The 16,059-nt window shown below is 37.8% G+C and overlaps 1 protein-coding gene across 5 annotated transcripts in view; it reads left to right on the forward strand.

Annotated features, from left to right (window-relative positions):
* The window catches only part of lepr (leptin receptor), a 69,200-nt gene that overhangs the window by 27,698 nt on the left and 25,443 nt on the right, over window positions 1–16,059 (forward strand). For 4 of the 5 annotated variants that reach the window (XM_083566039.1, XM_083566042.1, XM_083566041.1 and 1 more), the window contains 7 exons: window positions 3,753–3,797; window positions 6,873–6,925; window positions 8,172–8,405; window positions 9,152–9,269; window positions 9,649–9,836; window positions 12,756–12,901; window positions 13,099–13,249. In XM_083566039.1, coding sequence (XP_083422165.1) covers window positions 3,796–3,797; window positions 6,873–6,925; window positions 8,172–8,405; window positions 9,152–9,269; window positions 9,649–9,836; window positions 12,756–12,901; window positions 13,099–13,249 — 892 coding nt within the window. In that variant the 5' untranslated portion in view covers window positions 3,753–3,795. The remainder of the gene's footprint in view (window positions 1–3,752; window positions 3,798–6,872; window positions 6,926–8,171; window positions 8,406–9,151; window positions 9,270–9,648; window positions 9,837–12,755; window positions 12,902–13,098; window positions 13,250–16,059) is intronic. The other variant, XM_083566043.1, reaches the window with a different exon arrangement.

Genomic DNA, 16,059 nt, shown 5'->3' on the forward strand with positions numbered 1-16,059 from the left:
TATGTATATATATATGTATATATATATGTATATATATATATATATATATATATATATATATATATATATATATATATATATATATATGTGCCAATATACAACTATTTGCTTATTTACTTTTGCTGCAGTGACTTTTTTTTAGAAAAAAGAAATAGAAAGTAAATTTTTCTATATATTTTCTTCTTATCTACCAAAGTAAATCATAATAATGATCAAAATGGTGATTGGGTTACAATTCAACCTATGTCTAGATTCACAAAGTGTTTCAACTACACATCAACTGATTAAAGACATCTTCAATACAACAATGCTGAGGCTTCTTTCTGTAAAATGCTCTTCTGTTTTACCCACATGGTTTAAACATTTCAAGAAATTGAAGGAAAAACTCCACCATTCTCATCTGCTTTATCAGTTTCCCCCCCACTTTTTCATTTGTGATGCTGCTACTGATAAGAACCGCAGTTGTAAGCTATATCCTACTTTGACTCCGTGCTCGGACAGAACCATCCTTGTTCTATCTGAGGGCTTCTACATTTTACAGATGGAAAGAATAGGAAACGCTTGTCTTTGAGTCTTTATGATGCACATTAGCAGCAGTGTTGGAAGTGATGAGTCACCTGCTCTTCCACTGACTGGATCAATTTCCCCCAATATTATTCCGGCTGGATCAGTTTTCCCTAAATTAAATGCTTACACTGGACGAATTCCTCTGTAAATACTCAGAGGGTCTCAAGTATTCAGCCAGACTGGGGGAATCCCTATTAATATTGAGTCATATTGCCCACACACATACACAGCCTGCACCAATAGTACTCAAGATAGGCCATTTCCTTTTAAAACAAAAACCTAGACTACTCTAATAAATGTTCAAACTAAATGATACTCAAATGATGCATGAATGATGCTCAAACGGGGTAAAATCAAATGATCAGACTGCCCCTCTAATGCACAAACCTGGTTCTTTTCTGTGGAATTAAATATGCACTGGTAGAGTACTCTACCAGGTTGATTTCCTGGAAAATCAAATACCAAGACTGTCTCAACAATACTCCATCCAGGTCATTTCTTGTCGAATCAGCTGCTTAGAATCCTTAAGCCAAAATCGAACCAGGTTATTTCCTGTGTAAACACTCAGTCTACCCAAACAATTCTCAAATCAGCCAGGGTTTCATGGAAAATAAATTATCCAGAATAAATGAAATCCTCAGACTACCTCAATTATAGGCAAACAAATCCAGTCTGTGCCAATGATGCTCAGATCAGCAATGCTCATATAGAGACATTTTTTAATAATTGAGTATTCATGCTGGGACAGTTTATCAACAATATTTTAACTGGATTAAATACAGTAATTAAACAGACACACTGGGACAATTCTATAATAATAATAATTAGAGGAAATCTACAGTGGTGCATTTTCATCTGAAGAGTTTAGATTTGAGTAGGATCAACAACAAGATTACCGTATTTTTCGGACTATAAGCCGCTACTTTTTTCCTACGTTTTGAACCCCGTGGCTTAAACAACGAAGCGGCTAATTTATGAATTTTTCCTGGGTTTTTCCCGGTTCCACAAACATCAAGGGAAAAAACTGAGCCTCATAACAGTAGTCCAATGAAATTTCTGAACGGAAACGAAAAACCGCACCTCACCTGTGTTCTGAGCTGCACGGCTTCAGGAAAAAAAAAGTTTTTTTTTAAACGCACCACCATGCCTAAAGATTACCTCCCGAGAGAAATAGTTGTGAAAGGAAGGAGGGAAACAGTGAACAATGACTTTCTTGGTCGGCTACTGTGTAGATACAAGCCGTTGTAGCGCGTTGAGTCTGGGTGAAGGGAGAGCTCGCTAACTCCAGTTGCAACAGAAATCATATAAGCACAGACAGGTTTCCAAAACTCGTGCTTTTTTATTTTTCTTGGCAACAGCGTTACGGGTTAGTCAAAGAAACTTTGAAATGAGCATTAGAATATAATAAGGACATATTCCTCGGTCTTGCACACATGCAGTAATAGCGGAAAAATGCTGTGCCAGGCTATTCCCAAAATACCGCTATGCTCCTAATAGAAGCGCAACATATTTCACCCGTTACACCGTGTGTGACGTGTCTTTCGTTAAAGCCTGTGTAAAGTACATTAGTGTAGACTTATTTATGTTAAAAATAAAAATATTTGTAAAATTCAGTGGGTGCGGCTTATATATGGGTGCGCTTTATAGTCCGCTTTATTTTATATATATATTTTATATATATATTTATATACTGTATATATATACATATACAGTATGTGCAAGGCCCTTAACCCCCTATGCTCCGGGGGTCCCTTACGAGGGAAATATCAAGGTCCGTGACGTCGGAGTGACGTGGGGCCGCCTTCCCGTGGGCTCACCACCTCATCACCATATGTATATATATGTATATAAAAACTATATAGTTTATAGTTTTAATAATACATTGAGTTAGTTAGTTCCCCCAAAGTGAAATGTTAAAACTGAGCCAAATTTCAAATATTAAAGAGAAAGTATTTTTGGTCTTAATTCTCAATCTGCAATCTTGCAATAATGAATCAGACAGAATCGAATGCATAATTCCATTTCACAGACTGGATCAGTTAACCAATAAAACCAAGACTCACAATTCCTCATGAACCTGTCAAACTATATATATTTGAAACATGTTATTAAAGAATTACACGAGTAACACTATAGGTAACAACAATAAGAGCTAGAAAAGTATCGCATTGTTCTGGGTTACTGATTATATCTTGTGACCTCACCAGAGACTGGTGAAGGTGTTTTTTGTTTTTTTTTTGCAAGATGAAACCAAAAGTTTGCTTTTCAGTATAACAAAATGTTCATTTTGTTCATCAGCCACCAAAAAAAGTATGGTCAATAATCTTGTTTTGCACACCGATAGACCCGGTTAACATTCATAAAGAGTATAAAGCGTCAGGTTAGATTTCATTAGAACAGGACCTACCCTTTGTTTTAATGTGTGATAGGCATGAATATTAAAAATGAGCATGTTGTTGTGTTCTAATAGAGTGTTTGGCCACTTGCTTGTCATATGTAGTGTTCATTTTAATGATTTAACGTCAGTCTGTTTTAGATGGAGAGGGATTTGCTACGCATTAGTATTGTAATTTGTACCAAGAAATGAATTTATATATGAACAGGATGTTCTTCAAAGGAATTTAACCTATTAGTCATTTGTTTGGTTTAAAATTGGATTGCAGCAGCACCTGTCAGAAAATAAGCAACGACAGGCTTCACCTTGCACAACTGAGTGTAGGATGAAATGGAGGAAAGGGAGTTTGCTGTTTTATCGCTAATCTGCCTGAGGGCTTTACAGCGAAATGAATGCACTGTAACTGTAACCATGAAGCAAAAAAAAAAAGATTGTGAACGATTTGAAAATGAAAGGGTAAATGAATTCCTTTTTGAGTGAGATTGAGAATCAATCTAATCGCTAGACTCAGGAAAAGAAGATCAAGTTTATATCCTTTGACTGCTGTAAGGGCGGTGGCGTGATGAATTTTGGTACCACATCAGAATACTAAAATGAGCAGAACATTAACTGCATTGACAGTGTATTTTTTTTGTTTTGTTCTTATCACAAATTAACAAAATGCTTTGTTCCATTTAATGAGTTCAAAGAATCAAAAGTTCACAAGTCAGAGATTTAAGACCCATTCATCTGTTTCTCTTGTTGCCTCGAAGAAATCACTACTGATTCTTTTCCTGTCTTTCTCCTGCAGATAGACTCCATCCACTGAAGACAGAAGTGATGATAGTGACATCATGTACGTATGCAGTATAATTGAGTAGACTTGTTCCTCAGATTCCAGTGTGTCTATTGTAAAAAGCATTAGTACCAGGTTATAGCTGGTCTACACAAACATAAATGTGAATGTGTCTCTAATCAAGTATTAGAGAGCAGAACAATAAAAAAAAACAGCCAACATTTTATTAATTATAATTTTTTTATTATTTCTTATCAGATAAACAACCACTTCTTAAATAAAAAACAAAACAAAAACAAGGCTTTTTACAAGGCAGCTACTAACTAGCCTGTGAAGAAACATAAAGCAGTGAAAAACATGGAATGTGAAATGCGAGGAACAAAACCTCGATCTATTTTGGCGCTCTATCTGTAGTAACACTTCCTGTAAGTAATGAATCAATGTCAGTGAGAGAAATAGGAAGAAAGACAGCAAAAATGGCATGCACACACAGGCATAGAATCTTAGACAAAGGGATTACATAACAGGATATAGGAACTGTAACAATTTTTGTGTGGTTTCTTTTGTGTTGTATTGTGTGTTAGACTGCGTAATTGTTTGTATATATATATATATATATATATATATATATATATATATATATATATATATATATATATATGTAAAATCTTTTTACTATTGTACTTCATTTGTAAAAAAAAAAAAAACTACTCACATATGATGGTTGCGCAAGTATTTCCCTCACCTAGTTTCATATTTGATAAAACCACCTTTAGGCATGCAAGTCTTGATTTGTCGTTCCGCTTTGCACATATGAATGCTGAGATTTTTGACATTGTTCTTGGCAAAATTGCTGTTAGAATGTATGGAGGATGTCTTTTTATGCAATGCCTCTAAGCCACTAATACCCCAGTAGAAAAAGTAAAAAAATTTTACCACACATGCTCCAGGATGGGTTCTGACTTGACTTTACATACACTATAAAAAAAAAGAAAACCTATGTATCGTTTGTTCAAGCACTATAAATTTGCCAGTAATTGCCCCATTTGGACAATTTTCCCCAAAGGCATCTTCCAGTCACCTCATCTTTTGCTATTTGTCACATTTTGTGCATTTGATATTCGCAGCTTTGAATGAAACACTGTTAAGGTTAACTTTTGTACTAAAGGGTCAGCTATAGATTTTAAGTTAAATACTGTGGTGAGACCTGCGATGGTGTATGGTTTAGAGACAGTGGCATTGAGTAAAAGACAGGAGGTGGAGCTGGAGGGAGCAGAGCTGAAGATGTTGAGGTTTTCGTTGGGAGTGACGAAGATGGACAAGATTAGAAATGAGTTTATTAGAGGGACAGTGCATGTAGGTTGTTTTGGTGACAAGGTGAGGGAGGCGAGATTGAGATGGTTTGGACATGTGCAGAGGAGGGATATGAGTTATATTGGTAGGAGAATGCTGAGGATGGAGCCACCAGGAAGGAGGAAAAGAGGAAGACCAAGGAGGAGGTTCATGGATCTGGTGAGGGAAGACATGCAGGTAGTTGGTGTAAAAGAGGCAGATGTAGAGGACAGGGTGGTATGGAGACGGATGATTCGCTGTGGCGACCCCTAATGAGAGCAGCCGAAAGAAGAAGAAGACTGTATATCCATGGGATTAACCTGCATGCAGCTTTCACAGAGTGGACTATATACATAGCGGGGGCTCAACACACTCCCTCCCTCAAATAAAAAAGAGAGCACAACCTTGCAACAACCACACACCCACAGTTACTAATAAAAACAAGCCAATATCACAATTAGAACTCATTCTTTTATCGTACGGACAGCAACCAAAGAAACAGACACTTGCTAAAATGCTTGGCTAGTTATTTAACTGGTTTCTGAAACTGAATGGAAATGTGCAGTTAGTGACGTATCTCATTCTTCCTACAAGTAATGTATAGTCCTGGTAGGTAGTATGTATTACGACGCCACATGCAGTCATAAAACAGTTTTTTTATTAAGACCATTTCTTGCATTTTACATCATAAGACGTATATACAAAACAAACACATACACACCCAGTTAGCAATTTGTTTTTCTGTTGAAGATAATAACAAACAATAAAGCAGTTACATAAATATTTCCCAACGGAAAATAATATTTGTTTATCAGTGTGTAATGCATTGTTATGCGAAGCTTTAACGACGTGCATTGTGGGAATGTGCAATTCACATGATGAGAATTAGCATCCTATTAATTATGCATCTAATGTAATTACTCGATTACCAGAGGTCCTAATCTTCCAAACCCATGGAACTGAAGTACATAATGATACTGAATGACACATTGTATTGTTTGCAACGTTCAGTATCTATCAAAAGTGGGTTGTGTGGTCTGATCCAACAGACGAGCTGCTGTATCTCAAATCGTTGAAGAAGTAAATGGTGTTAATGCTCGACAGGTCACGACTGTTTTGGCAGTAAAAAGGGGGACCAGCACAATATTAGGCAAGTGGTTATAATGTTATGCCTGGTCGCTGTATATTTTAAAATGCAGTGTTATTTTATGTGTTTATTATTAGGCTTAGTCCAGTATACAAGTTAGTGTGAAGGCATTGCTACAATAAAAAGAAAAAGCACATTACTTTAAACACCGTCTGACCAATCAGATTTTGAACATTAACATTATTGATGTATAAAATACATTAAAATGTGTCCAAAATACAGTAGAACAATATTGTAATATTCTAAAATGGGGTGTTAAGTAACATGTATTGTGAATGTTGTGAAGTACAGCCCTAAGCTAAATCTTTGTAACTGTTCATATAAACTGAGTCAAGGGAAATGATTTTGAAAGAAAAAAATTCAGAGATGTCGGTCTTTCTGAGGCGTATTAATGCAGCATCGTGCCGTCAGGTTTTATCAGAGCATCTGTGGGATTGCAGTTTGACTTTGCAGTAGGCACTGGATTGCAGGCTCCAACACTCCTTAGGCTCTAGCAGTAAGGATTAATGGACCATTTGAACTCTGCAGCCCTGTGAGTGACTAAAGCAGTGACAGAACCCAATCATAATGTGCGTACACCAGTGCTTTATCCCCTTCATTGTGAAAGAGGTTGACTCACTCTTCTAGTCGTTTAACAGATGCTTTCTCCTTTCCAGGTTTTTCTCCATGAGGCTATTTGTCATCGTGAACGTCTTCACCGCTATACATGGTGAGTGTTTGGCCTGTGTGCAAGTTTTACCCACATTGCAGAAGCATTTAATCATCAACATTAAATTTTTTCCACCATAAACTTAGATGATGTGGTAAATTTTTGTTGGTAGGAAAATGTTTCTATAATGATGCTCGAAGATTTTTTAGTGATCCCTGAGCAATGTATTATAAGATTATAACTGTCGAAATTATAATCTTATAATATAATGTCGAATGTGGAGTTTGTTTGAACATTTATTTATTTATCTATCCAAATGATTTATTTAACACAATGATTTCAAACACTATGTTACCTATGCTGTTTATCACAATATTGAAATTATATTAGCGTATTACCCAAGGTCACATGCATGTCCCAGACATTTTCACTGAACTGGAGCCTCAATTTTGGAATAAAAACACATGCTATATGTGTATTTTAAAGGTAATTTATATTTACAAAAAAAATGTTAAGATTATTATTTTGTATTTTTCAGGGGTGAGCCTCTGCCTCAGATTTCAGTATGGTGTCTATTTTTGCTAACAGCTAACAGCTTGAACCAGTTTAATTCATGTCCTCTGACCTATGAAGATTGATAATTAGTTTTTGTTTTTTTCGTGCCATTCTGTGTAAACGCTCGAGGAATCCTGAAAGGCTGGAAAAACGAGGAGATATGTCATGGCTGTAATGGAGGCATCAGCAACCTTTAAAGTCACTTAGATCACTTTTATCCCTTATTCCGATTCTCTCTTTAACTGCCCTGAACATTATCTGAAGCTCATTAGATATTTATATTTGTGTATTATGCGTGGATTTGAGTATTGTGAAGCCTGACCATAATATTTGTATGTGTTTTATAAGCATTCCATTCCACATTTATTCCTTTTTTCCTGTTATAATAACCTCCACAGTACTGGGGAGATGCTTTCCAGTTCATCATGAAGGTGTTTAATATTGTTGAGATCAGAATAGGCCACTCAAGATCTTCTACTCTAACCCATGTAAAGCATATCTTCATAGAGCTCACTTTGTGCATGGGGAAATTTCCATGCTGGAACAGATTACTGGTTATCGGTGGAGTTAAAAACTTGATATGGAAAATGTAATGCTACAATATCCAAAGAATGTATTTGTTGTAGTGGTAACAGTTTTGGGAATGAACCACATATAGCTGGAGAGCTCAGGTGCCCTGTTGTCCACAAAGTGCACTATAATATAATGTAAATGTGTGGTAGTTTTTCAATGCAATAAATGTCTCTTTCAGCTGCACTTGCTGTGAACCCTTTAAATAGCTGGCCTGGTGTGTATCATGATCTGCAGTGGAGAGCTCAGCTAAATTGTGCACTGACTTCCAGTGGAAAGACCAGTGAGGCCAGTGCTAGCTCCAGCGTTCACAATCACAGCCTCAGCCACGTCAGCAGCCTTCTCCAGTATCAGTGCCACATCCCAAACTCCACAAATACAACTCAAGATTCCAGTGTTTCTCAAGTTGTCACTGGTAAACTTCACTTGCTGCATGCTTATTTGAGGCCAATTAAAAATGTAAGGCTGTGGAACATTTCACTGTTTGTCAGTTCGGCATCATCACAACAGCGGAATTAATGAGCTCGCTAAGCCAAATCCATTCTCCATAACTTTCACTGCTGAGATATGCTACTACAGCACCTCTTACATTGGAACTAATGCTATAGGATATTCTACGTGTAGGAAACTCTTCCACTAAATGTAGATATAACAAAATGACTACTTTAGTATGCAATCTTTCGTCCTGGCATAGCAATTACCCTCATCTTTGTGGATTATGAGCTGGTAGTTACAGGTTTTAAATATGTTCAGATGATTCTTGTCTCAGCCACGTCGCGGAGATACCAAGCCGAAGGACACTGAAAGCTGCAAATTAAGTTTAATCATCAAATCAATAGTCATGATAATTGATTCTTATTACATCCAATTTGAGTTCTTGACATCAATATTTGCTGCATTATAAAAAAAAATGTCATATGAGTAAGCATTTATGAATTTTAGAGCCATTTGCTTTTTTCCAAAATGAAAAAAATTATGCAAGACGCACTGAAAAGCAGTGAAATAATTGGATTGATCGGGCAGAATTGATCTGTAAGTGTACACTGCAATGAAGCTTAGTTTTGACCAGTCTAATTAAAAGGCTTATGACTAATTGGCTTGAGAGATCTCAAGAAATGGCACAATTAATGAGATGGACTTGTTAACTACATCTCTTACCAGAAAACATTCGTTTGGACGTTCGCTGCTGGCTTGAAGACAAACGAGCAAATGTCATTTGTTGTCTAAAACGCCAACGAGCAAGAGATACGGACACCAGTCAGCTGATCATAAGCCTGCGGTGAGTAGAGTCTTCTGTTTGTCTGTATTTTTCTCTGACTGTTCAACCTGGAGGGTGCTACAATAATCTATTTGAGTTTGCAGTACATAGCTGTGAGGCAGAACACTCTGATGGACCGATTTTCTACGCACTCAATGCATAGTGCAGAACACAGTGTTCATTGCTTGGCTGTTTTATGTTTAATCTCCATACTTTTGTTTTTCAGTGGAAAATATTATACTTTCCATACTGTCTTTCTCACACCTACATGGCAGTTTAATGGAGATGGGGTATAAGACACATCAAATATAGCCATTTGTAGGAAAGTAGATATGAATGAGAATTTTAGGGTTAGGGTTGAAAGTCATTTTTTACACATCCTGTCGATTTTCCGTTTCAGACTGGGGACAGATACGTGGTCAGACGAAACAAACATCACTTCTCAGGTGCAGTGTCCTGGTGAAGATGAGATCACATGCTCCTTTGCCCTTCCTGCCAACAATGTCTCTGTCTCATTGTCTGTTAGAGGATTTCTCAGTGATCATCCTGTTCTGACAACCGAGATGCCCTTCAGCACTGATCTGCTGCGTAAGTTTTACACAGACGAGTTTCTGTATAATCCCTTTATATATAATTATGGTAGTAATAATAATAATAGTAATAAGTACAAGAATTACAACAAAAATAGTTGTACTAACATTTAGGTTCCATGCTAAGAGTGTCTCAACATATCACATAGAATATAACAAAATTAAATGCATACATTGCAAAGGGATACAGTCATGAATTCCCATCTTTTTTTATTACGCCTTGATTTTTTGATTAATTGGTTTATTTATTTATATTTATTTATGCCTTATCGTGCATATTTTCCTCAAATCCTTATTTTATTGTTTTCTTATTTCCTGTTTTCACATTCTTGTTATTTCTTTTTCCTTTTTTTTTGACCTTGGTTATTAAAAACTCGCAGCCTTCCTATGAACAGTATGAACAATGACTTTCACTTGCACCCTGCGTCATTTGCCCACATATTTGCAATGTGTCGATAGATACAGAGGTAGATTAGCCACGGTGGTGAAGCTTCCAGCAGGCAGGTGCTCAGACTATAGTAGATTGATAAAAATGCAATCTTTACTGAAAGACAACCTTTAGACACCTACATACGAATAAATTCAAAGTTCTCGAGTGTCCCCCTTTCGACATTATTGGCTTTCTGAAGATATTTTTTATATAATTATGATTGCTGTATGTGTTATTTTATACTAGCTTTATAAGAATTTAGGATTAAATTCTCTAATCTCTAAATCCGATCAAATTGAAATATTCAAATGATTGTGTCATCTAGGTAAAAAATGAACGAATGTGTAATGCGAGTTATGGTGCTGTAAGACGCATATACAGGTAAATATAAAACAGGAACAGTATTGCACCTTACAGCAAATATAATAACTATAGTACCTATGGAATGCTATACAGTAATTTATCACTTGACGCAGTCCGATTTTGTGTTTTTCCACGGTTTATCGCTGAATTGCATTTGCCACGTAACTAATTCGTGTGGCTGATTTTCCTGGTCTCTGGCGGATAATATATTTTTTGAATAATAGTAATAGTAGTTTTAATTATAAAATGAAGTAAAATGTTTATACAGTACAGTAATATATTGTCAAGGATCCCCCTGCCACGCCTCCCGCAGCCGCTGTCAGGGATTCACCCTGCCACGCCCCCCTCAGTAGCTGTCACGGTGCCTCGTTATCCTTTGCCTGCCGGGATCACTGACAGCTGTGGCTCGTTAAGGACTAGACTATATAAACTCACGTTCTCGAGTCACAGGCTGTCGGTTCTTGAATTGTCATGCTGATGATACCCGTGGCTGCTTGACCGCCAGCAGTCACCGCTGGTTCCGTATCCTGGTTCTGTTCCGTATGGATTACTCTTCTTCCCGCTAGAGTTTACTTTCGTTTCAGGTTTTGCTTTCCGTTGGACTTTCCCTTTTCGTTGTGGATTACTCGTTTCGAGCGGATATAATTTCAGTTCATGACTCTCTGTTTTCTGAGTGAGTGCATTTGTTAGAGTTGTAAATAAAGACTATGATTGACTTACTTCCGCTTCCGCGTCCTGTCCATCAGCCTGACATATACATAAAATTGAATTTTTGGGGTTGCGTTTGTTTATCGCGTTTTTATCACGGGCAGTTTTGGAACGTAACCACTGCGATAAACGGGGTATTTTTAAAAGATTTATATATATATATATATATATATATATATATATATATATATATATATATATATATATATATATATATATATATATATATATATATATATTTATTTATTTATTTTTTTATTTTTTTATGATCTTACAACATGACTTGTGGATAAATCAGACAAGAACTTTTCTAAACTATCTGTTTTAAAAAAAGTATTTAAACATGTGTTTCACAAATTGATATCACACACAGTATTAATTAGGCGATGACCTGTAGCAGGCTCTGAGGATTATGTTCAAATCTTCATCAATTATTTAAAAGACTTTAGAGCTATGTGGTAATGAAAATTGTGGTTACTGGTCTTCCTGTACATTTTCAACACGCTCAGTTGGGCTTTTGATGTCATTACGTAATTATACAACTCGTATTTGATTGCTGTGTGACTAAAGCCGCACTATGACATTTTTAAAATAACAGGAAATATTGAAAAATCTGAATAGGTAAATGACTTCTCTGAAGTTGATTTTGAGGTGCTTGAAGTATTTAGGAACGCTTGTGAAACCTTGATGATCAGGTACATTTTCTACTGATACACACAGCATTTGTATGATGGCAAATGTACAAAAAGGCATTTTTCACTAAAACAGTTTACAGCAGTGTGGATCAACAAAGTGTGACTGATAAGGCGAGATGGATGAGATGGGTTTACAGTAAAACCACACGTGATGGTCTGAAGCCTGTAAAAACCGAGCAGGATGCAGACTTAAATCGATGAGACGACCATTGTAAAAGAAGCAGCACACCCATTTTAACTCTGTAGATGCTTTATATCAGTTCTTGAATTTTTTTTATGTGACTTTTTTTCTAATTATACATTGTAAACATTCTTATTTGTAAAGTGTATTCCTTTGAATAACAGTAGCAACAATACTCATAGCAGGCTCTGGTTTTTTTTTTAATAGTGCCATTGCTTTTGTGGAAAGCAAGTCTCAAATGGAATTTTCATCGATTTCCAGAAATTACACAACCATAAACTTGGCATAAATGCAGGACACGGGATAAGGAAAACATTACGAGTATGGAAATTGAATCTAAGAGCTTTTGACACAACAGAATTTCAAGACAAAGATATATCATCTTGTCATAAAATAAGAGGTTATTGTCATAATAGATAGTAATTAGGGTGAAATACAGAGTGTGAGATTATATGTTGTAGGTATCAAGGCACTTTAGGTATCTGCTCTAAGACGAGCTCTTCTTCCTTGTAATATTTCCTGAATGACCTCTCTTCACAGGGAAGCCAGATGCACCGTTTCATCTACGTTATAACGTAACTGTTGGGGGTGAAGTGGTGATCGCATGGAATGACTCACAAAATAATAAGCACTCACTTTATTATGAGCTCCGCTATTCATCCAACACATCTCTCACACACTGGGAGGTGAGTCAAACCAGCAGCAATATATTACTGTAATAATATAGTTCTAGTCTCTTCAGGTTAGTATATATGGGTATTAATGGAAAACGTTAGCGCATTCATTTGCATGCATCTGTTTTTTTAATGTCACATGACATTTTACTTCTGTAATGTGCATTTAATTGATTTTCAGTTTCATGACCTGTGTTTATCTGTGTTAGGTGATTAATGTCCAGCATTCGTGGGTGTCTTTGAGTGACTTAACTTCTGGAGTCAGATATACAGTTCAGGTACGCTGTAAGCTCTTCCATCACCTTCAACACTGGAGCGCGTGGAGTGACTGGAGCCAGCCGTTCTACCTCACACTTGATGGTATATATGCTCTTACACAGTACCTTTATGCATGCTTCCTATGACACGAGCTATACTCTCTAGTCAAGACTCTTACGGCTCAAATATTATTGCTATTACATTTAACCTAGATGAATAATGTAGCAAGGTTGGTACAGTAGTAGTGGTGTAACGGTACACAAAATTCACGGTTTGGTGCGTATCTCGGTTTTTAAGTCGGTTCCGTTCAATTTCGGTACAGTTAGGAGGAAGAAATGCAAAACATAAAATTGCTTCTTGTTTTTTTTATTAACGCAATTTATTATTAACATTTGTGAACATCAACAGTGTAAATTTTTTAAAGTTTTAATGCCTGCTCGGTTAAATAATATATCAAAAAATATTTTAGAATATTTTGTAAAAATGTAATATATAAAAATAAAATAGAATAAATCTATTTAATGCAATACACTTTTTTTTACTTGTTTTGGTTCATTTGCATAATCGATTCAATTGACAATTCAATTGATTAAATAAAATTAAATTCTTCTTCTTCTTCTTCTTCTTCTTCTTTCGGCTGCTCCCATTAGGGGTCGCCACAGCGGATCATCCGTCTCCATACCACCCTGTCCTCTATATCTGCCTCTTTTACACCAACTACCTGCATGTCTTCCCTCACCACATCCATGAACCTCCTCCTTGGCCTTCCTCTTTTCCTCCTACCTGGTGGCTCCATCTTCAGCATTTTTCTACCAATATAATTCATGTCCCTTCTCTGCACATGTCCAAACCATCTCAATCTCGCCTCCCTCACCTTGTCACCAAAACATCCTACATGTGCTGTCCCTCTAATAAACTCATTTCTAATCTTGTCCATCCTCGTCACTCCCAACGAAAACCTCAACATCTTCAGCTCCGCTACCTCCAGCTCCACCTCCTGTCTTTTACTCAATGCCACTGTCTCTAATCCATACAACATCGCAGGTCTCACCACAGTCCTATAAACTTTCCCTTTCATTCTTGCAGATACTCTTCTATCACAAATCACTCCTGTCACTCTTCTCCACCCACTCCACCCTGCCTGCACTCTTTTCTTTACTTCCCTAACACACTCTCCATTACTTTGCACTGTTGACCCCAGGTACCTGAACTCCTCCACCTTCTCCACCTCTTCTCCTTGCAACCGCATCACTCCACTGCCCTCCCTCTCATTCACACACATGTACTCTGTCTTACTCCTACTGACTTTCATTCCCTTTCTCTCCAGCGCATATCTCCACCTCTCCAGGCTCTTCTCAACCTGCTCTCTACTCTCACCACAAATCACAATATCATCTGCAAACATCATAGTCCAGGGAGACTCCTGTCTGACCTCGTCCGTCAACCTGTCCATCACCACTGCAAACAGGAAAGGGCTCAGGGCCGATCCTTGATGCAGTCCAACCTTCACCCTGAACCAGTCTGTCGTACCTACTGCACACTTTACTGCCGTCACACTGTCCTCATACATGTCCTGCACCACCCTCACATACTTCTCTGACACACCTGACTTCCTCATACAATACCACAACTCCTCTCTCGGCACCCTGTCGTACGCTTTCTCTAAATCCACAAATACACAATGCAGCTCCTTCTGTCCTTCTCTATACTTCTCCATCAACATCCTCAAAGCAAATAAGGCATCTGTGGTGCTCTTCCTCGGCATGAAACCATACTGTTGCTCACAGATGGTCACCTCTTCTCTCAGCCTGGCTTCCACTACTCTTTCCCATAACTTCATGGTGTGACTGATCAACTTAATTCCCCTGTAGTTACTGCAGGTCTGCACATCTCCCTTATGCTTAAAGATCGGTACCAGCACACTCCTTCTCCATTCCTCAGGCATCCTCTCCCCTTCCAGAATCCTGTTAAACAATCTGGTTAAAAACTCCACTGCCATCTCTCCTAAACATCTCCACGCTTCTACCGGTATGTCATCTGGTCCAACCGACTTTCCATTCTTCATCCTCTTAATCGCTGCTCTCACTTCCTCCTTACTAATCCTATCTACATCCTGCTTCACCAACTCCACATCCTCCAACCTTCTCTCTCTCTGATTTTCCTCATTCATCAGCTGCTCAAAATACTCCCTCCATCTTCTCAACACACTCTCCTCACTAGTCAACACATTTCCCTCTCCATCCTTTATTGCTCTAACTTGCAGTACATCCTTCCCAGCTCGGTCCCTCTGCTTGGCCAATCGGTATAAATCCTTTTCTCCTTCCTTAGTGTCCAACCTCTTATACAGTTCCTCATATGCCTTTTCCTTGGCTTTCGCCACATCCCTTTTAACCTGCTGCCGCATCTCCTTGTACTCCTGCCTACTCTTCTCATCACTCTGTCGATCCCACTTCTGTTTTGCCAACCTCTTTCCCCTAATGCTCTCCTGCACTTCCTCATTCCACCACCACGTCTCCTTGTCTTGCTTTCTATTTTCAGATGTCACACCAAGTACTTTTCTAGCTGCCTCCCTCATCACTCCTGCAGTAGTTGCCCAATCATCCGGCACCTCTTCACCACCACCAAGCCCCTGTCTGACCTCTTCCCTGAACCTCACACTACACTCTTCCTCCTTCAGTTTCCACCATCTTATTCTTGTTTCAAACCTTACTTTCCTCCTCTTCTTCTTCGCCTCCAAAACCATCCTACAGACCACCATCCGATGCTGTCTAGCTACACTGTCCCCCGCCAACACCTTACAGTCTCCAATCTCCTTCAGGTTGCATCTCCTACACAGAAGATAATCCACCTGTGTGCACCTTCCTCCACTCTTATACGTCACCCTATGATCCTCCTTCTTCTTAAAATACGTG

Source organism: Silurus aristotelis (assembly GCF_946808225.1).
Source record: "Silurus aristotelis genome assembly, chromosome: 2".
Classification (NCBI taxonomy): Eukaryota; Metazoa; Chordata; class Actinopteri; order Siluriformes; family Siluridae; genus Silurus; species Silurus aristotelis.